The 26,530-nt window shown below is 41.1% G+C and overlaps 1 protein-coding gene across 50 annotated transcripts in view; it reads right to left on the reverse strand.

The window, feature by feature from the left end:
- RBFOX1 (RNA binding fox-1 homolog 1) overlaps nt 1-26,530 on the reverse strand; it is a 2,169,222-nt gene that overhangs the window by 30,087 nt on the left and 2,112,605 nt on the right. For 41 of the 50 annotated variants that reach the window (XM_081089185.1, XM_081089163.1, XM_081089189.1 and 38 more), the window contains 2 exons: nt 19,723-19,762; nt 8,845-8,909 (listed from right to left, as the gene is read on the reverse strand). In XM_081089185.1, the coding sequence (XP_080945311.1) occupies nt 8,845-8,909; nt 19,723-19,762 (105 nt within the window). Of the gene's footprint in view, nt 1-8,844; nt 8,910-13,592; nt 13,636-19,722; nt 19,763-26,530 lie in introns of all 50 variants that reach the window. The other 9 variants (XM_081089169.1, XM_081089200.1, XM_081089196.1 and 6 more) reach the window with 2 other exon arrangements.

Raw genomic sequence — 26,530 nt, forward strand, 5'->3', positions numbered from 1 at the left:
CCCCCCAAGAAAGCAAAGAAATGGAGTGGTTTTCATTTTTGTCAACTTCATGGATGCTTCATGAGCTAAGTAAGATTCTATTATGTGTGTATTCCCTTCAATTTGACTGGAATATTGTCTTCTATGAGAAAAAAAAATTATTTATTTGCAATGGAAATGGCTCATCCAGAGACCCACGGGCTTATATTATCACAGGTTGTTCACCTGCCTCTAAAACCTTCACAGCTGAAGGGCCCTGATGCCTTTCCTTAAAAGATAGTTTTTATTTGCTTTTTTTGTGGCCTATCAAGTCAATGATCTGCAACCTGAAAAGTGTGTAATTAGGCCATGACATGACCAAAGGAGTTGTTACATCTTGTCCCATCACTGGCAAAGTGTCTGCCCACATGGCTGTGACAGCTATGGGCTACTGCGTTTGGAATTTTCTTTAATATCTCCCCAATTCCTTGTTGGTCCAGTCTGTTGACTGTTATAGGTCTGGTTCCTTTTTTTAACTGCCTCAATTACATATTCATCCAATAGTGCATAACAGTTGTTCAGAAGCCATTATAGATGGTGGACCAAAGGCAATTAGTTCTTGAAATAAAAACTTGAGCATTCTTTCTTCTAACGTGTGTGTGTGTGTGTGTGTGTGTGTGTGTGTGTGTTTCTGTAAATTTGAAATGAGAGAAACTCCGGGAATATATCTGTCAGTAACAGGCATATCACTTTTCAGCACGGAGAGCTTCGTGTCTATAAACACAGGTTTCAAAAATCACATTGATGCTACTATCAAGAACTATACACTCCCTCCTCCATGATTTTAGAGCAATCTTAATTGTTATCAAATAAAATCATTGCCAATTTACAAAGCAGGTTGGCAGAAAACATAATTAGTATGGTTAGTTATGGTAATTTTTTTGGCGAGTGCCCAATGGGAACTATTTGACCCATAGGGGAAATAGATACAGTATTGGTTGCTTTGAGAGCATGGAAGTCCACTGACTTTGTAGTCATTAAGTCACATCTTAGTTATGACTATTTGAAGTTGAAAATGTGCCTTTGCCCTGACCTTGTAACAAAAACAGAGGGAAGCAGAAACAGCCCAGGACCTGCCCTAATAGACATTGGATTAGAAGCTCAGTCAATGGATTTCCAAGACTAGGGATCACCCTGTTTGGACCCACTTCTTCCAGCTGCACAGTGGGGATTCTGCTCAGGATGAGCACATACATTCTGGTTGTCCTGGGACACTCCTAGCTGAAGCCTGTGGTGCATGGGTCCTGATCAGTATGTCCCTTCTCTGTCACACAACCTATTCTGAATGATCATTTCTATTGGCATCTGCTTACCTCATTATTCTATTGTCTACTGCTTACTTCATTAGCTTGTTGATGCAATGTTTTAAATAGTACCTGACACACAAAAGACATTTCCAAAAAATTAACTTCAAAATAGAAATCTACATGATAAAAAAAGAAAAAAAAATGTAGCGGGAAAGATCATACAAAAATGCTTACTTTAAAATAACCTGACATATCAAAATATAAACTTTGAAGAGCTGATAATAAATTGAAAGTCTTATTCAGCCCCTAACACACACCTCTCCCTACAAAGTTTTTCCATAAAGAAACAAAAACAAAGCCAAACAAACAAACAAACAAACAAACACCATAAATTATTCATGAAACTTAATGGATTAGGTTAGCATATGACCTTATCTATTATATTTTAAAAGGCTTGTCCATACCATACTCAGCTGAATAGGTTTGGTCACTATTCTACCTGAACTCTTTGAGTGACTCTAAACTGTTTAAAAAACCAGAGTTTTAGAGATTCAGGTGGATTTGAAATAACCTGGATATTTTTTTGGTTTCCTCAAAGCTCATTCTCGCTCTCAAGGGTTAAAGCTCTGAATTGACTATCTTATGGGAATATACAAAAATAAAAACAAGAACATCTTATGTATTGCCCTCTATGTGCTGGATATTTCATAGATACTGTCTCCAAACTTGTAAACCACTCAGTAAGGTGGAGTCAGTACAACCACATAACAGATGAGGTGGTCCCCACTGCAAATAAATGACTTCTTACGGTTGCACCACTAAGATGCAATAGAGTCTATAAGTAAGGGCATAGATTTAAACTTTTAAGCTGAGCTGGACAACTTGTCCAACTTTTCCAAGCTTGCTTCCCCATCTGTAAGATGGAGGTGACAACATCAGTCTTACAGGGTTGGTGTGTGAGCTCAATGACACTGTATTTGTAGAGCACTTAGAACAGCATCTTTTACTTAGTAAGGACTCCATAAATAGCCATTGGTATTATTGCTATTATCATAATATTGTTATCATTATTATAGAGAGATGATTTAAATCTAAGTATGGTTCATCTCCTATATCAAACTTCATCTCCTGGTGTGGTATGTCAAGAAGTCGTAATCAATAGTGCAAATAATGAAGTCCTCTATTTCCACTTAATGAGCATTAACAGCAGCATTGTCATATATATTGAAAGTTTTATTAAAGAAATCTATTTTCATCTTGTAATAGGAAATTCACAAGCAATAAGTGTTTCTTTCTAGTTACCCTCAAGCTGTCTAGAATAATTAGTTTTACTTTCTCTTCCTGAGCAAACCTTAAACTAAAAAAAAAAATTAAACATATAAATAAAATTAGGAATATATTATCTACTTATGTATTATATATAATAATATAAAGATATATATGTGTGTATTTTAACCCAGTGTTCTAATAATAAAAATGGACATATTTTTCTAGGCACTGAGATATAAAAGAATATAAATAAAGACATTAATGACTAATTTCTCCTACTTGCTCTTATTACAAGTTAACAGAGCATCTTTTTGAAAATTGCAGAACCCAGGTGAGCTCATCAGAATGTATGAAAACAGCAGAAAAGGTAAAAAACTCAAATCAATGACAATTTCAACAAGACACAATCCAAGAAGGTGCAGAGTAATAACTACAGTTTGCTGCCAAGCTTTGACTCAACAGGTTATGATCTGAATTCCGAATGGTTTCCTCTTGCCCTGGCTCCTTGTCTCAGGTTGGGAGATGGCACGGAATATGCTTCCATCCTCTCTCAGCCTCCATGAACTAAGCCCTCAGTTTCTTGTCCATCTGAGAATGCCATCCTTGGCATCTCCAAGTTTTACAATGTTCTCACTTTGGCTTTTTTCAACAGTGATGTCTCAAAAAAGATTGAAAATGTAAATAAAAAAGAAAGGTTACCATAGAGTTTGCTGACTTTTATCTTGCCAAGTAAGAACATTAAAAACAAAACTGGGTAAGAGAGAAAAAGGGGGGGGGGGGTGAGCTACTATTTGCTGCTGTCATCATTTCATTTTAAAAAAAAAAAAGCTATTTTTTTTTTAAACAGCATCTAAGAAAGAAGCCTGGACAAAGCCTGGGCCATTCCCCAGATGAACTGACAGCCCTATTACATCGCACCCGTGTTCTTTCCCTGTCCTGGGAAACCAGTACTATGTCATCAGAGGCAGCCATCAGGCCCGGAACCGGCCTGGGAAGACAGTGCTTTAAACAGAGCACTAGGATAAGATCTTGAGATCTCTCCCTGCACAATTCACAGAGAACAGGGGGCTCACTACTGCTTTGCAAACCAGAAGCAGTTTCAACCTCTGGAACTTGGCTTAGCTGAGAGGAATGAGTAAAACAACGGGAGTCCCTCCCTTGTCTGCTCTGCATTGCTTGTCCTCATTAAGGAAGACCTATTATCCATAGAAAAAGCAGTCTGTATTCTATCCCACAATAAGAAAAAGTACAATCATGTAGTCCCTAAAGTACAACAATATTTTTTAAATTACCCTTTGTATCCACAAAAATACGCTGTACCGTAAAGGAGTAAATTAAATTTCCATTCACGATGCTCAGATGCTTTCTGGCTGACAATCTCTTAATTTTTAGTCTGTCTCATTTGATAAGGACTCCAAATCAAATGCTGTATTATTTTAAGTGCAATTGTCAGCCTTATTTTATCAACGGCTTCTCTCTATTATTTAACCTGAATCCAGGAGGTGATACGTTCTCAAATACAGAGGGAGTGGCCTGCACTCAAGGAAATAAACTCAAATCCCTTTACTTCTTCAGTTTAGATCAAACTTAGGAGGCACATTTGGCTTTAGTTCTATTTTCTGTAGTTATGCTTATGACAAAATACTATAAGGCAGAAATTTGGTCTTTTGCTACCTGTTTCCTTCCTTGCTTGCTTCCTTCCTTTTTCCTTTTGTCTTTCTTTCTGTTCATCCACCTGGCCACCTATATATCTGTGTATGTTTTAATCTATCATCTATCTATCTATCTATCTATCTATCTATCTATCTATCATCTATCTATCTATCTTTCTATCCATCCATCCACTCACCAATCTATCTATCCATCCACCCATCTTTGTGTGTGTGTGTGTGTGTGTGTGTGTGTATAACTATCTCTATCACCTATATAATTTAAAATAGTAGACCAGCTTCTCCAGGACCCCAAAGACATGCCTACTTATCCCTGTTGAGTTTTTAAAAAGAACTACTAATTTACTTCTCTCTTAAACAGCACCTTTTTTTTGTTGGTTATGAGTATTGGAATTAAACAGTGTTGTAGCATGTGGCTTGTGACTGCAGCCTGAATATGACCAGTCTTGGCCACATTTTATTAACATTTACCAAGTTACTCTAGTGAGTCCTTCCTGAGGTCCTAAGGCACAGGTATGTGTATGTGTATTGTACACATGTATGTATGTCAGCACACATATATATGTATGAATATACATATATATTTCAATTGCAGAGAGCAAGATAATTGATATTATGGCATTTTCATTAGATTGTCTATTAAGCTGAACTTGCCATCACACCATGCTTGTTATACAAAAATAGAAATTTCATATGGTATAGTCTAATACTGCCAATAAAACTTCAAGATCTCAAAAATCAAACAAACTAAAAGGGGTAGAAAATAAACAAAGGCCAGTTGCTTGCTGTCTCTTTTGCTCAGTCTTGGGTCATCTGTACTGCCAAGTCTCTAACTGTATGGATAAAGCTGCTGATTTCAGGGATTCTTAAAGGAAATACATCGTACATGAAAGATGAAAGGGTCCCTGGTACCTATCAGTGCAATGGGATCATTATGAAATTTCTGAGGAAACTGCTTTGTATCACTTTCTTCTCGAGCTGGTCTGTGTCTAGTTCCCTTCTGTCCTAATGTGGAGAGACGTTCTCATGCACTGGTTGTTAGATGTTAGGATGTCAGCAAGCAGGACAAGCATGACAAATACCTGCCTTTCCGAAGAGATCACATTTTCATCCAAGCTATGTACACACCATAGGTATTTCCCCAAACATTTGTAGCATAATTCATTGAACAAGGAACCCCCCTCCCCCGCTTCAAACCGCCCCCCCCCATCCCCTTGTTTGGCTGCTCAAAGATGCAACAACCATCAAGTCATAATACACAAAGAAACCAAGAGCCAATCCATAGAGAGAAGCCTGCCCCCAGGCTAAATCCAAGCAAGCCATTCCTCGAGCTAATGTGATGATGGACCTGCCAGATCCAGAACGTATCACGGACACATCAGCAACACCAAGTAGCATGCAATGACCAGATGACCGTCGGCCCCACTGCCATGCTTTCATTGGTTCAAGCTCAGAACACAATCTCCTTGGACAGTTTGGACAGTTGGCTTTTCATAAATCAAAGTGAGGTTGGAAATAAAGATTTGGTGAGGTCAAATGCTTACCAAGTATTTCCTAAATGCCGAGGAAAGATGTTTGCCTATTCCCATTAAATGCATCAAGGAGACTACCAAATCACCTAGTCCAGTCAGGTCTTTTTCTTTTGGGGAAATCTCTGCCCACACCAGATGGTCTTCGTTCTGGAGGTCAGCGTTCAGAAACTCTCAGGATGCTCCAAGGTAATCAGCATGTGATAGTTTAACCAAGAAAATGATGGGCAGAGAGTTGCAAGCTGCCCATCAAGGACCTTCTGGGCCGTCCTGAGGTTACCTGAGTTCAATATTTTCCAAAGGTCCCTGAATTTTTAATTGGGTGAAAGCTTAATTTGTGCTGATAAAAGGTAAAATTCTACCAACTGGGGACACCAAACTTCTTTCACTTTCAAGACATCTGAAATGACTCATGGTGACAGGGCAGGTTGCTGCACTTTCTCTTTGGAACAGGTTGCCAACTATGGACATTACCAAAACATTCTAATTCCTGCTGATTTTACCTCCTATCCTGGATGGGTTTCTTTGGGTTAAGGAGTTTTCCTCTTTATCTTCTAGAGAAAAGGAGCTAAGAATCGATCACTATTGATATTATACTGTGATTGTATTAAAATAAAATATTAACAGCTGCCCTAAGATAAATTCTAGATACTTGGCATCTTCAATCTAGATTCAAAAGCTATTCTGATAATTTCACCGAAACATGTGTCTTCTATAAAAGGGTCTTTCTTCACCTTACCTGTTTACTAAAAGTAATAGGGAAGACCGCCACTTCATAAATACACTTTACAAATCAAACCAGAAATATCATTTTAAAGATTGTTTTCTGGTAATTTACCTATTACTGCATTTACTCCAATGCTATATTTCCATATGTGGCATGCGTCTTGCTTATAATACAGTTAAATAGGGTTGGTAACCAATTTACACAGCAAGTAAGAAGACCTAATGTGCAAATATTTTTAATGAACAGCAAGAGGCCAATTACATGGATAAGACTATTACCACTGAGTTTGTTTCTTCAACTGAAACTATTAGACTCAAGTGGGAATTGTAAAGTTATTCAAAATTTACCAATTCAAGAATGAGGGCAATTTTTCAGTAAGACATGTTGCCAATGAGAATCTTAATAAAATTAAAATAACAGATTTTCATACACATATTTGCATATATGGTGCCCACAAATGCAACAACATTTTAACTTAAGTTTTAGATGAATACAAAAGGAGATGGACAGATCCTCAAGTAATTCTATCTAAGAATAGTGTTAAACATTATTTTTTTTTTAAATGTCTAAATTGGTCTTATTGAAGAACGCAATTTAAGTGAGATCTTTGTAATTAACCTTGTTTTCAACTTGGGGGTAGATGCACTTATACTGAGAAGCAAGATAAAAATCCCTCCAAAAATAAATCTGTTTAAGATTCTTATAATTATACGGCAGGCTTAAGTTACTATGATTATAATTACATACAAAGTGGGTGTTTACAAATTTAGCATCTAGAAATATTTTCATAAAAATAATTAAGGATTGTAGATAAACCACATTATAACTGATACTTGGTGAATCTTTGGTGTGCAGAATTTAATAGCGTTAAGCCTTTTCATTTGTAGGATAATCTTAAGTACTTCAAGATTGTCAACGTTTTTATTAACCTACTGACCCTCTCCTTTTTCCTAATCCAGTGTCAAAGTGTATTGAAGATAGCAACTTACATAAAACCTATTTTTGTAATTATTGGGTAACTGCATAATTTATGTATTTGGATCTGAATCTTGCCAATTGTTTGAATTTCTTTGGAAGCTCCCTCCAGCCTTGAGACCTCGTTATGGTTGTTTTTTAAGAATACAGTAATAATTCCTGCATACAAGCAGAAGGCAGATCTCAACTCCACCTTGCCAAAGAGCCATTTTATTACATGTGTGTGCATGGGGTTTTCAAAGTGCCATTCTTAAGGCTCAGCAATTTCCTTTGCTTTATTAGACCTCAGAAGAATCCTGTAGCCGCAATGAGCTCACAACACGTCTGGGAGGAATGGAATGGAACTGCAGGGAAAGCACCAGAGCAAACCCAGGTAGGAACCCAGTCACAACAGGCCGGGGAGGAGGACCAGTGGCTGCCGACACCTCCCATTCAAGATCAAATACATCTCCTTGCTTACCTGTCTGACCCAGCATGCCTCAGCCACACATGCAAATTGTTATCATCACTGCTTTATTCATGAAACATATTTTTAAATTAAAGGAGTCATTACCCAAAATAAGCACCCTCAGTGACATTTGAGCATGCAGAGCATCTGAACATTCACATTTATGTCCTCAGGAAACAGAGCCAACGCGTTGCATTCAATATGGAAACACACACTTTCTTTTTTCAAGGCACCTAAACAGAAATAGCTGCGGCTTGTCGTTTCAGGAACCGAGTCATCTGTTAAGCCTGGGTAATTGGTCATAAAGCTCTTCCACACCAACCCTCCCCCGCCATCCATTATGACTTGTGCATTTTTTAAACCCACTCTGTCCCTTCTGCTGCCTGTCTTAGGGTGTGGCGTGCATTACAAATAAAAGTCGGCTTGTCTTAGTAGGATTGGACACTGGATGTTTCAAAAAGAACCGATCTCCTTAGGAATGCCAGCTACGCCTCCCCCATTCCTTTCTGATGGATTAAATAGTGGTTCACTGGGTGTAAAGAGCTGTAACAAAGGGAGATGGGGTGCTTGCAGTCAAGGTAAGCCTGCGGGATCATCTGTTTTCTTCATCTGAGCTGGATGAGACCATGGTCTTCCAGAGAAGACCATGAGCAGGTTGCACAGGGAGTGTGCATGTACATGCAAGGTGTGCTGTCGCAAGGGCTGAAAGATCTCTACACAAACAAAACATACCATTTTCTTTGTGTCTTAGCAAAGAGGGCGAGAGTTTGGAATGAACTGGGCATCGCTGTCCATCCTGTCTCTGTGTGGCCCTCTTTGTGGTCTCACGTGGGACCTAACTTGGTGGGTGCTGCCTACCCAGATGTCATGCATTTGCATTAAGGCTGGACACGAATCTCGTCTCCCCACCAGCTGAGTTAATTTCCAAGTGGCTGTCAAGCACAAAAAGGAAGACCCTTACCTGTCACTGTAGGCAGCTGCAGTGGCTGGGGTAGGCTGGGCGTAGCGGTATGCAGCATAACCACCCTAAAACACAAGGAGAAAGTGAACTTAGCGATGCCAAGGAGCCCGACTCAGGGAGGCCCCATGGTGAGACCACACCAGAACAGCAGTGACCCAAACCTACCAGTCTAAAGTGGAGGTTAATGAAAGCTTAGTGTCAGAGCGGAAGTACAAAAACACACACCAGAGGGACAGGGGATTGGAGACCAACTCCAGCCGGATGTTAAAGGTTAGCAGGTGTAAGCATATCCGCAGGGGGAACCCAGGTACCCTTTGAGGGACATGTACCTAAGAGTTAACAGTGATTGTCTTGGAATGGGGAGGATTATGGGGAATTATTTAAATACTCTTGATACTTTGCTGAACTTTCCAGATTTTCAAAACCGATTATACTTTACCTTTACTTATTAACTATTAACTTACATTTTATTCAAACAGTCTTTGACTCCTTCCTTAAAAAGCCAGCATAGGTTAAACCACTACCCTCTTGTCTTTTCTATTTATTTATTTTTAACCCTCATAGAAGGCAAGCTTACTAGTAATCTCTTGCATATATAGTTGTTTAACCAGTAAAGCAATTAAAGAAGACAGTCCTTAGCTTTGCACATCTTACATAATTATTTTTAAAAGGAATGGTAAATGCTTCTTAAAAATTCTGTCTTTTCAGCTAAAGATATCACAGAGATTCGGATGGGGAATTCGGTGTGGAAAGTATGATAAAGGATTCCAATTTGTAAATAAAATCATTAAGAGAGAAAAAAATCTGAAAAAATAATTAACATTTAGTTGTATGTACGAGTAATTGCAATTGTTCAATTAAGCAGAGGACAAGCAAATGGGCATATTTGCAAGGAATGTGTTCAGTGGAGCATTGATTATCAAACTGCGAAAATAACAGAGCGTCTTGCTCAGCCGACCACGGCGAGACATCAGCCACCGTAGAATGATCTCAGCACAATTAACAAACAGGCTCCAGGCTCCACCGATAAGACAGGGACCATTCAGGTTCTAATAGGAATGCAGTCCCACAATCCTCTGCGGGGCAACTCGGGACAGGCTACTGTGTCCACAGGCACCTAAGAGCAAGACCATGGATGTGCCAGAGGGTACCTAAGCGTAGAAGCGAGAGTAGAGGAGTTTGTTACAATTGGCTCCATATCCTATAGGGAAAAACCAAGCAGTAGGATAGGAGGCAGATGAATGGGGAAGCTCAAAACTCATCTTTTAAAAGGTAGATTAAACTGGTCTCAATCACTTATTTCTACCTTCTACCACCCACAGCTCACTTTCAGAGGAATTTTGCCATCACTTACAGAGCAATTCTAGAAAGCTAGTTTGTCCTTGCACAAGTTTGTTCTTCGGATCAGTCCTGGAGGAGACAGATCCAAGACATTCTGACAGATAATCAGCAATAATTTGGAGCCAGATAAAAGAAAAAAAGTCTCCCTTGAAAAACAATGTAAAAGTAAAAAACACACATACAAAAAAAAAAAAAAAAACCAACACAAAAAAAACATGAGGTCTTAGGCAGACACCACCTGGTGTTCCAAACACCATGTTCTCTAATTAGGAGCGGGGAAACTCATTAAATGTGCTGAGGAGTTGTAAAACCAGAGCCGTTGTCACACCAGCACCAAGCTCAGACACAGCCTGGTGGGCTGAGGGGAAAGAGGTCACCAGATTTCTGGAGCCATTCTTTTCATTTGCCTGTCCATCTCCCGTGGCTTTCTTGATGCATCCAGAAAGACAGGTGTGCAGGCCTGTGCAGGACACTTAATGAGGGAGGAGGAGGGGCTGGAATTGGCTAGCTGATGGCTGGGAAGCATTAGCTACAACCAGCTGAGAGCTGAGTGGAGAAAGTGTGTGTGCATGTGTGTGTGTGCATGTGTGTGTGCACGTGTGTGTGAGAGTGTGTTATTTTTGTCTCTCACTCCCAGAATAATAAAAAAAAAATCCTGCCAAGATATTTGCATCAACTGCCATGTCAATCAATCATGCTTTGGTGACTGTGAATTTGGTCCCAGCAAAGATTTTTAGCCTCGTCCCACTTGCAAATCCTCTTTGTTTGAACTCTGTACGTCTCCCTCAACTTCTGCAGTAGTTTTCGTCAATGAAATTAGGTAACGAGTTTGATGAGTGGAAATAGCTGTGGCAGTGCACACAGAAGGTAACGGACATGAACCTCACTGAGCACTACGCCCATATTTATTGTATGAACCTAACATGGATATGTGTTCACCGGGGATCCATCCGCACCACAGACATGCTCATCTATGAAGCTTTGAGAGGACCCGTTCTCTCCATAAGTGTATATGATTTGGCCACTCAGAGAACATAGGCGTGTGTTTCCATGCAATACCAGCACCAGTGGTCAGTGCCCTAAAGCTTATCTTTGTTCACTAGGGATTTGTTTAAAAGCTCTCCAGATTCAAGAGTCAAGGCCATCGTTTGCTAAAGTCTGTAGAGCCTGTGTCTGTGCTGTACGATACGGTAGCCACTTGTAAGTGACTATTGAACACTGGAAATGTGACCAGTACAACAAACTGAATTTGTAATATATTGAATTTGGGTTCATTGGAATGTAAATAGCCACACAGGGCTGGTGGCTACCCTAGTGAGTCCAGGTCTATGTGATCCCTGAAATATATAACAATTGGGAAAAGAAAAGGGTTAGGTGGCCTAATACCTGCACATCTATCTACTTCATTGCCTTCTGGACTGTTTTTCGTCTGTATAAAACCCATATTAGGGGAATAACAGAGTTGTGTATTAACTCAGTGTCTGTGTGCAAATACTGTAAAATTATCAAAAAAAAATACAAATGGCTTTAATTTGCCTTTCTAACAGGTAACTGTCATCAATTTTATTGCTCCATATTTTGCAGTTCGCTGAGCATAGCCAGAGCTGCTGCAAGGTTCTGTGCTAATGTCTGAAAAAGGAGAGCTCACTTCCATTTGCTGTCACCAAACCGTGTCCATGTTGAAACTGGTCCTCCCAGATCTTAGGATGAAAATGTATCCTTGACAGTGAGATTTTCCCCCACTACCAATGGAAAAGGGGTGACAAGCACAACATAGTTCTCCACTCCCTACTCATAAAACATACTCATTTTTCACATGCTGGACAGCAGCAAAATATAAATGTGACCTTATATGAAATATAAATTTTAAATGGCCCTTATAAATTGCCCCTCCCTCCCCTGCCACCACCATCAGATGGATGTAGCCACCTAAGATACTGGCTCACCGGGTCAGAAACATTTCATTTGTTACTGAGACTCCTGGAGGTCCTTTGGGGTAAGTTACTGATGTGGAATCTCTAGTGATGCCCTAATAAAGTATTTTCAGAAGTGTACTGCTGGGATACTAGTAGTAGCAGGGAAAGGGAAGGTACCTGAATCAGATAGGCTTGGGAATTACTTAATTAAACACTATGGAAGTGGTTGCTCTATTTGTGGAACTTAAAGCAATGCTGATGAGCACCATGGATCTCCACTGCATCGCAAAGTAGTTAGACAAAGGGAATCACATTGTTAACTTGAGAACATCCTTTTTGGAAAAAGATGTTCTACTATCCAAATGGTGAATTACTTGGGGGAGGTGAAACTTGTGGGTGCTGGTGGGGACCTGGGATGGGTGGGACTGTGATGGGCTTGATCACAGACACATCTCCTCCTCTTCAAGAATATCCCAGGATCTCACTTTGTGCAAAGCAGGTAGATCGGTGTATGTATAATGAACTCGACATTTTATGTATGAAAACAACATTTATAAGGACATTTGCAAGATGAGACACTTAAATATAAATCATTATTCTCCAATTTATCTGCATTATACATTCAGCTGTTTTTGAAATGTAGCAAGTTTTCTTGAAAGGTAAAAATAAAAGTTCATGTCAGGAATTTTAATTAATTTGTCCTCTCTTAGTCTCAAGTACCCCTTTTTCATAATAGAGTTCTTATTAAAATGATTAATTTTCACAGTAAAAAATGTACTTTCTTAATGGACTTAATACTGAACAAAAATGATAATTGCAGGTTATAGGAAAACCCATGTAATAAAACTCCCACTGATTACCCTAGTATTACATTCTTCTTTCATTTTATTTGACAGTTTTAAAGTTGGTTTTAGACCAAATTTGGAGACTCAACCATCTGCATTCCAATGAATGTGGGGCTCCTTTTCTTCCTGCAAATTTTTTCATTTGGGGGTTGCTTTGGCAGTGAGAAGTAGGTTTGGAAGCTATAGCAATGGGTGTGAAACAAATTTATAAGAACCCACAATGAAACCAAGAAGAAATATATTAGTTATCCTCAATACTAGATGCATAAGAGGTGTTTTGTTTTTGTTTTTGTTTAACCATTCCAGGTGACTCCTGGAACCTACTAAAATTTTTCTTAGACAATTGGTTCAAAGAAACCCTAGATTTCTTTTTCACTGAATTTATATTGATTGAGACCAGATGCATTTTAAGAAATGTATAGCCAAGCCAGACCCCCATTTTGATACACTCATGATCTAGCAAAGGGGAAATTTGAGGATGGCCATCTCCATTCTTGGAGAATTCACATCAAAACTGGAAAATTCAGTTCAGTCTTTCCTCCTATGTTAGGGAATATCTCCCTCCCTGGAATGGTCTTGTTAGTAAGATTTCACAGCAAACCCACAACCAGAGTGATGAGTTTTTCCACCAGTCAGGATTTCATACCTGTAGCAATTTATTGCCATACACAGGCTCTTGATACACTACTCTATAAGGAAACAGAAATGTAATGTTTTCAATGCAAAAATGAAATAAATAAAAGAAAATGCATAAGTCAGACCGAAATTCCAGAGCAATTCATTTACAAGTTTGCTTCTCTTCACTAAGACCTGGAGTGACCCATGGAACCAGAAGAGGAACCAGTGCCAAACAGTTCTAGTTGCAAATTTCTGTAACTGAGAGAATCAAGAAGGGGGAGATGGGATCAAATAACTCACCGATTTGTGTTATAACCCGTGTTTCTTTTTAAAGGAGGAAGAAAAGATATTTTCATGGCTTTTTGCCCTTCCAAACATATTCCAATGGTTCAAGTTAACTATTTTGAAATTTCTCTCTTGAGCTCATGATTGGAATTCTCCAGAATACCTGAGGATTTAACTTTGATGCCTAATTATTGAGGCAGTTAAGGTGACAGTACAGTAGCAACCATAACTGTATCAACACCTGTGTTTCTTAAATTTAATTTCTACTAACATCAAAAAGCACAATTGTATTTCATAAATTAATGAAGCACATGGAAGCTACAAAAGCTACTTTGAATAGGTATGACTAGAAAAATGATGTGTGTGTGTACATGCGCATGGGTCTAGAAAATATATGTGTTGTTAACTTGTTATTACTTCATTCAAGTGTAACACTGACAAGATCTCAAAAGAACCAAGGGACAGATGGAATTTATTTGTGGATGGGAGAGTGATTCATGGGTGTGGCTAATCTTTCATGTGTGGTTCTAGTTTGAAGTGAAATTTCCAGTCTTAGGGCAGACCTCCAGGTGAATATTTTAAGAGTTTTAGGGATCTGCCTTGTAAAGATGTATATATACAAAGTGTTCCCCAAAAATGTATACATACTTTAACAGCTGGTAGCTCAATTTTGAAAATGAGATGTATTTTAATAAACACTGCCATTATAATTTTGGGGGAATGCAGGGAGAGGGAGAGGGAGGAAGGGAGGGAGGGAGGGAGGGAGGGAGGGAGGGAGAGAGAGAGAGAGAGAGAGAGAGAGAGAGAGAGAGAGAGAGAGAGGTTGATTTATGGTGAAATGCTATCACCTATTTTTTTTTAAAAAGAAAACATTTCTGGTTTGGAAAAATAAGGTGAGGTAATAGGTAATGAGACAGCTCCCTTGCAGAGCTGGGTGGAGAGAGGTGAGGGCTGAGTGTCTGGTCTTCACCTGTAGATGCCTAAGTTCCTGGTGGGCTGTCACCTCTCCTAGATGCCCAATGCTGATGCTGAGGGACTCACACTGAAAACAGGGTCTCAGAAAAGCACTTGGGGTATTTTATTTGTAGAATTTCCACTTTCCAGCTTTGCATGTTCCTGAAGCTATTGAGCTTGAGCAGCAGTGGAATGAGGACACCTCTTTGCTTTAAGATCCATGGACGACAGAGTGACACGAATTCAGAAATAACTGTATTTAGCCATGGCGTCAACAAGATACTCTCATGACAGAATTTAGGAATGATGTGAAGATGTGCTGGAATCTCATCGACACATTCGCCAGGCAGTCTCAAGGTTGCATTGCCTGCTAGGAAGCTTGGGCTCTCCCAATACAAGGGCATGTGGTTAACATTTGCATTGTCTGCCAGTTCCCTCTCTCACTGTCCTTCCCAGTCTTCACTTCTCTTCTTCCACTGCAACTCCACTGTCTTACTCCAGTTCCCAGTCAAGTCCTTTTGATAGCTCTGTTGTCATTCCCTTCTTTCCATTTTCCATAGTTACCCTTTGATCAAATGCCCCTTCCTTTGATATCTCCCTGCATGGATTAAGGTAAGTGTCTTGGCTAAGATCGCTTAAGCAACACTTATTTCCAACTCCCTGACCAATTCTGGCTTCATGAAGGCTATAGCTCCACCCTTAAGTGTGACGGATAATATCTCAGGTCCAGGCAACTTGGTCTTCCCACTTCACCTTTCTAACCACTGTCATACCCATGTGTCACCTCTGCTGTTACTGATTTTTCCTTTAACTTGACCCACTTTTTAATTTAGAAGCATTGATTTAAATGTCCACCACTAAGTAATAACACTGAACTATTAGATTTGATATGCTAGCTATGTAAACTAAATTCCCATCTTTTGACATAAAAGTGTGTGTGTGTGTGTGTATGCATGTGTGTGTGTGGGGGGGGAGGGGAATGTTCCCAGGTGGAAGTGACCCAGATGTGACCTTTTCTAGCCTCCTTTCTGACTCAGAAACCCCTACTTCCTCTCTGAGGAGTGGCACCCACACTGGGCCTGAACATCTCCTGTGTGGTGAGAGGCAGTGTTTCTCCTGCTTGGCTGGGCTCCTGCATAGGATGCTTTTTTCTTTGCCCTCAGACTACACACACTTCCCTGGTGTCTGCCTTAGCTCCCAGCATCTCTGGCATCTCTGAACATCTCTCCCTCTCTCCCCAATCCTCTCTGCTCTGAAAGGTGAAGAAGGAGGTTGTTGCTTGCCAGTTGCAGGGGTCCTGCAGGTCTCTCAAATCAGAAACGCCCGAGGGCTCCCATATATGGTGGGAGGGATGGAAAGGCCTTGAACAACAAAGAGGAGAAGGGGCAGGAGAAAGTGGGATACACAGAAAAGGGAAGTCATTCTGGTGTAGGAGTTGCTATCCTTGCTGTTGAGTTGCTGATATGCTGCCAACGCTGAGAACGTCTGAGCAGGAAGAACTGGAGAGCAGATTCCCCTTAGCTCTTAAAAGTAACCAAAGCTAGAAGTTTGCTCCTCTCCCAATTACATTACAATGAAATAACTGGTTTAAATCTATTAGAAGTGAGTAAAGTGTCCAACACATGTCCCAGGTCCTCTCAGGATTGCCTTAAATCTATTTATTGTGCACTATTTCTAACAAGATGGAAGGAGCAAGCCAGAAACTTCCTTTAAATAGAACAGAACCTCACGTGCTTTACTAACCTCTTTAATCATCATTTCTTTAAGAAATGGAGTTCTGGGGACACGTCCACTCATCAGGACATACCAGCATCTCAAGGGAGGTGGGATAGCAGCTTGAAAAAGCATATTCAAAATTACTTCTAGCCAGGATGAATCCTGCTTCATAAATTATAGAGTGCAGGAAATACACCTATTTTTTCTCGCCCTTAAATCAACTTAAGGCCAACCATGAACCCTTGCTTTGCTGCCATAATGGGGTAGGGACCAATTCACCACTGTCGCTCATGTACACACACCACCCAGCAGCAATATTCCAGAATTGCCATCTTATACAGAACAAAAAATTTCAGGAAGGTCTACAAGGTCTGAGCTACCTTCTGGAAAAGAGGACAGAGAAATGTGCTGGGTAAACAAATATTTAAGCTAGATTTTCCATCAGCTAATTGTCTAATTGGAATGCCCCCCTCTCCCTAAAAAATCTTACTGGCACTATAATAGGAACAGTGGGAAAATGTATAAATTTTTTTGGCTACTAGGGTGGCTTGAAAAGAGTGAGAGGAATAGTTTTCTAACCTAAATCTTAATTTTTTAAAATTGCTTTCAGAGAGGAAGGGGGAGAGAGAGAGATGGAAACAACTATGATGAGTGAGAATCATTGACCGGCTGCCTCCTGCATGCCCCCTACTGGGAATCGTGCCCACAACCCCTGCATGTGCCCTTGACTGTAATGGAACCCTTTAGTCCGCAGGCCAACGCTCTATCCACTGAGCAAAACCAGCTAGGGCGGAATAGTTTTCTAAACCTAGAAACCAGAAAACTCAGGACTTGAAGTTACTGAAATAACTCCTTTCATCTATACCTCACTCAGATAGCTGCAGGGGCTGTACCTCTGAGCCTGGTGTTCTTTGCCCAAATATGATGAATTTGTGGGAAACAAAGGTCTTAAAGGAACCAAAAAACTCAAAGGGATTTTTCTGGAGCTTTCCTTCCTCAACGGAATTTCTCTTTCCACCTTAGAGTGGATGTTGGTGTATTTTCCCTCTTCCAACTTTCTCTGCTCTTTCCATTTGTTTCGTTCTTAGGGATTTTCCTTTATCCCAACCAATACAGATCTACACATATCAGTTACTCTCACTAGTCATTCTATTTCTTTGTTTGTGAACTCTAACAGCTGTGCCTTCAGGCAGCTTCTACTTCCTACTATACAAAAATCTATGAAGCAAGGGAAAGATGCTAATTTGAAATCTCCATAGAACAGTTTCAATGAATAATTCAATTATTTATTAGGGTTAATGCAACAAATCATTGTCATTTTACAGAGAGGTGAACTAATAAATGATAACTAATATTATAATAATAAGCTTACATAACATCCACATTGTTCTCCCCTGGGGTAGGTGTTGATGAAGATAGTTCTCTTTTTGGTGGATTTTTTTCTTTTTCTTTTTAACATTTCTTCATCCTTTCTCTACTCCCTTTCATTTCACAAATTAAAAAAAAGCCCTGCTTTGGCCAGTATGGCCCGGTGGGTTGAGTGTGGACCCGTGCACCAAGAGGTTGCCAGTTCAATTCCAAATCTGGGCACATGTGGGGTTGAGGGCTCAGTCCCCAGTGGGTAGCAATCAGGAGGTGGCTCAATCAATGTTTCTCTCTCTCATCAATGCTTCTCTGTCTCTCTCCCTCTCCCTTCCTCTCTCTCTCAAATCAAAATTTAAAATAAGTAAGTAAATAAATAAATAGATAAAGCCCTAAAGTTAATTATGCCAGCTATCGTTCCTGCATGTGCTTATGCTACCCAGAGGCTACAATGGGGAGTGTGTAGACTGATGGGTTCACTGGGTATCTAAGGGTATGGATGAGGCCCAGCCTGCTCAGCCTCCGCCTGCCTTTCTATTTAACATGGCATAAACAGAAAGTCTGGGGGAAAAAGACGTGCGAAGGAGTAAATCAAGCAACACAAAAAAGAAAGTTGGTTGTTCACTGGGTGCATAAAGAGCATGTAAATCATTAATAAGTATTATTATGGAAAAGAGCTAACTCGCAGATTATAATAAATGTACTTGATGCAATTATAATAGAACTCAACTAAGTTCATCACTGATGGAGACTAATACTATGTCTCAAAATTGTAATTATTTGAAATTCAAAGGGAAGAAATTAAATAACCAGTGTCTTTCCCATTTTATAGTAAATGACATCAATTTGATCAGAAATGTGGTTTTATTTTTCTTTGTTATCTGGTCTATAAAACAAGTATGATTGCAGCAAAATTACTTGAGGTCATTTGTAATAAAAAGTATATGACTTAGAAAATACCCTCCATTCCTGCCAATTTATTTTAAATTGTGTTTATTCCAAGTTATTTTCATAAAATTGCTGCTAATATCACAATGAAGGAGAATAACTAATTTTAGATCAACTTAGGTAAGTTTAATTATGGTCCCCATAATGAGAAACTCTATTCTAAAACCAGCTTAACAAAGTGGTACCATTTAACCAACAATTGGACATTTAACAAACAATTCTCAGTTAGGGAGCTGTTCTGGGGACATGAAGAAATAGGGGTTGAAGAAAATAGGGGTTTAATGCTCCAGTTGGCCCATTTTTGTTAGATATTTCTTGCTAAAATCATCCATGAAGGGGTGGAGGTAGAAAAATATAGAGGAAGAGAGAGAGAGAGAGAGAGAGAGAGAGAGAGAGAGAGAGAGAGAGAGAGGAAATATTTTTCTAGGGATTTGTGATAAACAAATATATTTATAAGAAAACATCAGCCATGAAAATGTCTTTTAACCCTTCGTATCTACAGCTGTTGTCCTAAATAGTAAACTGAAAATACACAGACCATACTGAAAACTTTAGATAGAATTTCTGTTTTTGTGTGTGTGTGTTTGTTTTTGGGGTTTTGGGGGGGGGGGGCGAGGGATGGGGAGTGGGTCTTAATTTGACATGAGATGCCATCTTTGGAGGCGGGTGGTGTTTGCATTTATTCTGAGGTTGGTGAGGGCATTGATTCCACTCACTCACAGCGTGGGACGCTCTCAGGAGCAGCAGTCCTGCCGCATGCAAGCCTGAGGCTCTCCCAGGGCCCACGAAGAGGGAATGGACAGCACCGCACAGTAGAGAGATTCTCAGCAAACTTGTAAAAAGAATGACTCCGGGAGGAAACGTGGATGGCATGCACAGTAATGAATACTTACATAAATGTCTGCACCATAAAATCCATCCTGGTAAACAACACTGCAAGGGTGCACACACAAAGAGAAACATCCATATTAGTGCGTTTCCCCATGCAGACACACCATCCCCGCACTGGCGAAGTTAGTCTGGTCACGAGATCCAAAACACGGGAGCTGAAGAGAGTTTCCACTTTGCTTAAGGAGGTTGGAGACAACAGGAGGCGGGCAGGCTGAGAAAATTAGGCTGGTTCAGGGTGGCCCACAATCAGGACCTGGTGGTGAGCATACCAGACTTCCCTCCCTCTCAGGAGGGGTGTAGAAGTGCAGGCAGGGCTGAGGTTTATTTCAAGTGGCCTAGACAGATACAAGAGTCGGAGTTCACAGTCAAACTGTATAGTCCCCCTGCCCCGAGGGGAAAATCATTCCCTTAAAATATATGATTGATAAGGGTGGGGGGCCCAGATTGTTACATTCTCAATACGGTTATAGCTGGATGACCTTAGGGGAGCTGGACAATACGGATGATTCCAGAAATGTTCTTCCGTATTCTTTCACACGGTGGTATTATATCTGATAATTCCCTGTATGTGTGTGAAAAAATATGTGTGTGCTTGTGTGCATTTATCGGTATAAATGTATATATGTGAGTGCAAAATATGTATTTTGGGTGTGTGTGTGAATGCATATATGTGTGTTAGTGTGTATATGCCAATTCATACATGTGCACACGTGTTCATGTGTATACCTTGTCCATGTACGCATATGTACATGAATGTATATCACTTTTTTAATGTGTGTAGTAGTGTGCTGGTAATCTGCTTATGTGTACTCATACATGTACATGCACATGCATGTTTCTGTGTGGGCGTGTTTGTGTAAATTATACCCAGACTAAGCAAAGCCCCACATTATGACTGAACAGCCTGGCCTTGAGCATCTCTCTGATCACTGCACATATAGTCATCCCAGAGACAAGGGACCTCACAGGAAGGGGAGAACAAGAGATCCTGGAATTCTCCAGAAATTTCTTGGTATACCTTGAGTGAAACAGCCAGGAAAAGAAGCTCACAGCTCCACCATCATGGGAAACTGACTTAAAATTCCTAAGTATTAAAATGGGTTTAATGAGGTTCTTAGGCAGTTTGCACATTTCATAGGCTTCGTGAGGGTCACGGGATGACCTTGAATATAAAAACACGTGTTTCTACATGCATGTTTTCTGAAGGATGGTAGTGTAATTAATAACCTTCCCTAATATCTCCCCATGGAGTTTACACATGATTTATGAGTCTGGCAAAGGACCAATGAGCCCCATCATTGAATGGAGCTGTGGTTTGAACAAAAGCACAACTTTGATTACCAAAGGTTTCCAGCAGGTTCGGTGGCAGGGTGGAACTGCAGGTAAGCCAAGCAAATTGAGCCAAAGGAGAGCACTTCACAACACACACCCACACGCACACACAGCAGTGACACTGGTTTGCTGGAGAACACTGTAGTGTGCTTCTCAGAGCTTTTCAGAGTTGACCTGAGAAACCCCAAGTACCATTATACTTAAAAAGGAGGCAGGGATTTTCACACGCTAAGGAGGTTGGTGAGAATCGCTTTAAGCTGTTTTCATTTTGATCAAAAGGGCTACAGTTCACGAGAGCACTTGTCAAGCAGCACAAAACCCTAATCCCAGATGCTGAGGTGTGTGCATCCCGAGCTAGGCTTTGAATTCTCTGTCAGTGTTTCCAACAGAAGAAGATAGTGTCTGTTGAGGGTCAGAAGGCAGGGCCAGCCTCTGCCAACAGGACGCAGAACAGATCTGATGCAACAGGGGAGAGCAACCAATATTTAGTTTGGGCCCAGAACCACAGAACGGATCATTTAGCCGTAGCAGAATAGCTTCTGTCCCATTCTTTCATGCCATCATGCCTTTGCACATGCTGCTCCTTGCGCTGGGAATGGCTTTTCTGCCAACATCCTCACCAAAAGCAGATACACCATTCAAGAGCCAAGTTAGACGGGGACCGCAATGGCATCTGGGCCAAATTTCAGCCTCGCCCATTGGACTAGTTATTCAAGTTACCTGAGCTTCAGTTACTCATCTGTAAAATGGGGAAAGAGGCACCTCAAGGGAGGAGCCAGTGAGATCTGCTACAAAGAAATGGGTCACATGCTTGACATCACAGCTCTAACGGAACATCACCGTTGCTATGACCTGTATCTAATGCTCACCCACAGCGGAGCTATTTCTCCCTCCCCTAAAAGCCAACCTCACATTTTTTGCTCCTCACTCGGTAAAATAATTTTATATATAGGTCAAATATTAAATGTACTTGTATATGGGCCTCATTCCACATTGAAGTTGCACCCAATTAGCTTACTCCACATTCTATCCTGCTTATGGCTGAATATGTTGCTTTCTACCCAAGAGCTGTAAAATAAATGCCTACTGACTGAATACTGCCGTATCTTAAAGGGGAGGTGACAGAAGATGGCACAGAGTAATTAATTGACTTAGCAACTCCTTGTTGACTTAGTGAATTAGGAAGAGACATCCTACAGCTTTAAGTTTATTTCTGATCTGGTTACACAGCACCAATGACTGTTGCCAGTGGATGAGGAGAAGGTGAATAGGATTAAAAAACTGGACCCTGGCATAGGAGACCAGAGAAAGAGGCTGGACAGAATGTGATCCAGCTGTGAATATTAATGCCTTCATGTACAAACATGGGGAATAATGCTTTTTTCTAACTATCTGTAGAGGACCCAGTCTGTGTCTGCTCTTCTGAAAACACAGGCACCCCTCGGAGGGACTGCGGCTCGGTTCCAGACACTGCAACAAAGCGAGTGTCACTTAAAGAGGCATAATTGCTTTGTTGGGAAGCGTCTTCACTTCAACTTGTAAAAAAAAATGCAACATGTGTGAAATGCAATAAAGGGAGACGACAAGGCGAGGTCTGCCTGTGAGGGAGCGAGGCTGGACCTTGAGGTCTGTCCCCGTGGACACACAGTGCGGACCGGGTGTGAGTGGGGCCGAGCTCTGGCTGGGAAAGAGGCCCCTTCTTTCACCAGGACAGGTCCTTGTGCACTGGGGCAGGCTGTGTGCTTCCTGCCGAGCCTATTTGGGCCAACAGCTCCCAGAGTGAGGCAAGGCAGGCCCTGATGTTTGTTCAGGACGGTAACCTCGTCACCATGCTTTGCCCTCCAACGTGGCCATGGAAAACGACTTGGGGACTCTGGCATCCCACGCTTATGAGACAGAGAACTAAAGAGAAAATGCGGCCTAACATCCTCATTCTGATAAGCTCAAACAAACTAGGTCCCTGCTGTTGCTTCCTATATTCTTACTACTGTGCCAAGGCTCAGAGGGCAGAGAGAGTGAATCCACTCGCTACACCCACCCTCAGAGAGCTCTCGGGGAGTGGGCACAAAGCCACGTGCATGAACGGCCAATGGCAGCTGTGATGGGTGCTGCAGAGAGGGACAATGGCACCCTGAAAGTGAAGTGGAAGGAGGGGGGCTAGCAGCAGAGGGCAGGGAACAGGAGGAAATGCCACAGAAATCTCAAGGGCTGAGCCAGATAGAGAGCAGGAAGAGCAAGCCAGACATAGGGAACAGCCCAGCGTCTGGAGGGTGCGGGGCTCCTCAGAGGGCCTGTGGGAAGGGTATCTTTCAGCTTTGGGAGGCCCCGCAGGAAGTGGTGGCTTCACTGAGAAAGGAAATCGAGAATTCTAGCTGCTGTGATAAACCACACAGTGTAGGGATTGTTTGTTTTCACCGAGTGCAACACCTGCACGTTTTGGAGAGAAATGAATGAGAGGCTGGGTGATCTACCTTCATGAAAGCTCTAAAAAATGAGGAACCGAAATGGTTGTCCTCATTGGCAGTGTGAAATGAAGCCACTTTGGGGGCGTCAGTTTCACCAAAATGCTATGTGCGTTCCTCCCCCCTCGCCCCTCTCTAAGCTATAAGTAATAGCACCAGTACAAGTACTATTAGTTTTTACATTGATTGAGCGATGGCTCTGTGTCAGCCTGTAAGCTAAGGGTGTTGTGCTCATTATCCCACTTAATTTCACAGCACCCCTTCGAGATGGACAATATTGTGGTCACCGCTTTTGGTCTAAAGAAACTGAAGAGAAGAGAGCTAGGTAGTGACTATGCTGGGATTCCAGCCAGGTGGTCTTGGCTTCACAGCCCCAACTTTTAACGGCTCTGGCAAGCAGCAGCGGTCAAACTTCAGCGCACATCCGAACCACCTGGAGGGCCTGTTCCAACAGATGGCTGGGCCCCCACCCAGCCCAGAGGCCCTGAATCCATAGATATGAAGGGGGGTATGTGTCGAAGAATTTGCATTTTTAACAAGTAACAGGTGATGCTGTTGCTGGTCCAAAGACTAATAGACTCATTGCTCCATGAAACACCCCCCCCACCCCATGTGTTTACGTTTGAGGCAACACTGAGAATCAGTTTCCTAGGTCCTATCCTAAATGGAAGCTGGTTATAGAAAGCTCTGACAAAGTCTCATGCTGGTTTCCATGAATACAGCCAAACACTTGTTTTGAAAGCCCCGTGAAACAGATGCAACGGATTTGCAGGGCAGGGAGAAGGGGTCAATGTCTAGTCTGCATCTATAGATAAATGAACCACGGCCCAGTCACAAGAGAAGGGAGTAGCCGTCATGCATTGAACCGGTGCAGCTGATGTTATTGCAAAGACGGTCTGTCTAGCCATGCAGAGGTAATTGTATTGCTTGTCAATCACTTTGGCACTGCAGTGTGCTTTTGCAAGAACATAATGCAAATACACATCTCATTTTCTTAGAAAGGTAATAACTAGTTAAATATTGGGATGAATGCAAGCAGGGAATGACTGCACTATAGCAAATTAGTTTATTTTTAAAAAGGAAAGAAAAAGAATAGGATGCCCGAAGTGTACAATGTGTTTGTGTAATATAATATAGTCTCCCCCACAAATACATTTTTGAAGGAAAGGTTATTTAACACTGCTCTTCCTTGTTGCCCCTTCCAAGTGAAATAAATTAAAATTTTAAAGCATTCAAATCTAGCTGTTTTTAAGTAGATATCAGGTGGGTCCATGAACTTCTGGCGCCATTTGTATAGAAGTGTGAGTGTGTGTGTGTGTGTGTGTGTGTGTGTGTGTGTGTGTGTAAATACATCAACATTTTCCAAAGGAAAATTCATATTTTAATTAGATTATCAAAGGCATCTATGACATCATACTCTCCCCACAAATTTAAGAACCACTGATTTGTATTTGTCTATAAATGCACTCAGTTAAGAGGATTTTTTTAAAATATTAGAGGTTACACCTCAAAACTGGCTGAGAATTTGAATAAGAATTGATACCAAAAACAAAAAGCTGGACAGAATCCTGGAAAATATTTGAGAATGGGTAGTGATGACTTTAGTTCTAGTGTTTATATTAAATTGGAAAGTGCCTAAGTAGCAGTTACTATAGTCTGAAGAGCAGACATTTAAAAATGAAAACCAAAAAGCATGGTTGATTTACAGACAGAAATGTGCATACACAGTCCTAGAGGCTGGTTATCCAAGGTTTTAGGACCTAAATTCTAGGATCCAAAAGCATTCTCAAAAAACGTATATATGGGTTGATTCTTGCATTAGCTACCTTTCAGAAGTACTCTCCTGGGATACTACCGTATCTGTCCTATACCCAGAATAGCACTGAGTCTCCTCAAAATACTTCTTAAGCTAACTCTGAGAAGTTGCACATAACTGTGTCATAATTAATTATCTGAGAAAGTGCAGAATATTACACACACAGATATCCAACCAACCACTGCCAAAACCCTATAGCAGATGCTGATGCTTGGACTGGAATAATTTTAAAAATCTCCCATGATACTCCATTAGAGCACTCTTCTTTAGCCCCATACAATATGCATGATACACAGTAGGTGCTTCATAAGTAGCTGGTTTGTAATTACTTAACTACTTAAGAACAGGAAGGGGTGAAGCCCATCTTATGAGATCCCTTTGGGAGTGAATGGGGTTTAGTTGCTGTCATTTAACATCAGAGAAAGTACTGAGTCTGGGGGCTACCTTCCATCTTCATCCACAAACCATCAGTCTGCAAGCTCCACTGATGCTAATTACCCAAAGGGTAATTTCTCCCAGCTATAAGTCACAGGAAGACAGACTGACATTAGGGCTTCTCTAGCAAAATTAACCCCAGGATCAAATGCAAAGGGAAATATGGAAAACTTGCTTCAGTCAGCTCTTGTGGAGACTATTCACTAGTTAATATTTGATGTACAATCTACATATTCCACAAACTATTGAAGTGAGCTGTGCAAATCAAAGCCATCTCTGTGGCTTGTGGGGGAATGCCAATCTGAACTGCAGGCGCCTCCCAGCAAGGAATAAGTGGTGCAACACAGAGAGGGACACAGGAGCAGTAACTGCATCCCCCTCCATAACATTAGCTATAGTTCACTGAACTCGAATCATATGATGGACCCTCCCTACTGTTACAGCCTTACATGGATCTCTCCCATCCCCTATCAACTCAACGGAGGCAGACACAATCTTCACTCTCCTGTTAAGGCAATTCACTTATAGAGGTTAAGTCAGCTACCCAGGGTAGTATGAGGTAGAATGGTTGTGGTGGTGGTGGTGGGGGTAATCTCATCTTCCCCAGAAGCATTTTTTAGTACTGTAACAATCTTATAGGCCAGTGGTCGGCAAACTGCAGCTCGTGAGCCACATGTGGCTCTTTGGCTCCTTGAGTGTGGCCATGAAGTTTCAATTGCACTGTATGTGCGTTCCCGCACGTGGTATTTTGTGGAAGAGTTACAC

This window comes from Myotis nattereri (assembly GCF_964212035.1).
Source record: "Myotis nattereri genome assembly, chromosome: 4".
NCBI lineage: Eukaryota > Metazoa > Chordata > Mammalia > Chiroptera > Vespertilionidae > Myotis > Myotis nattereri.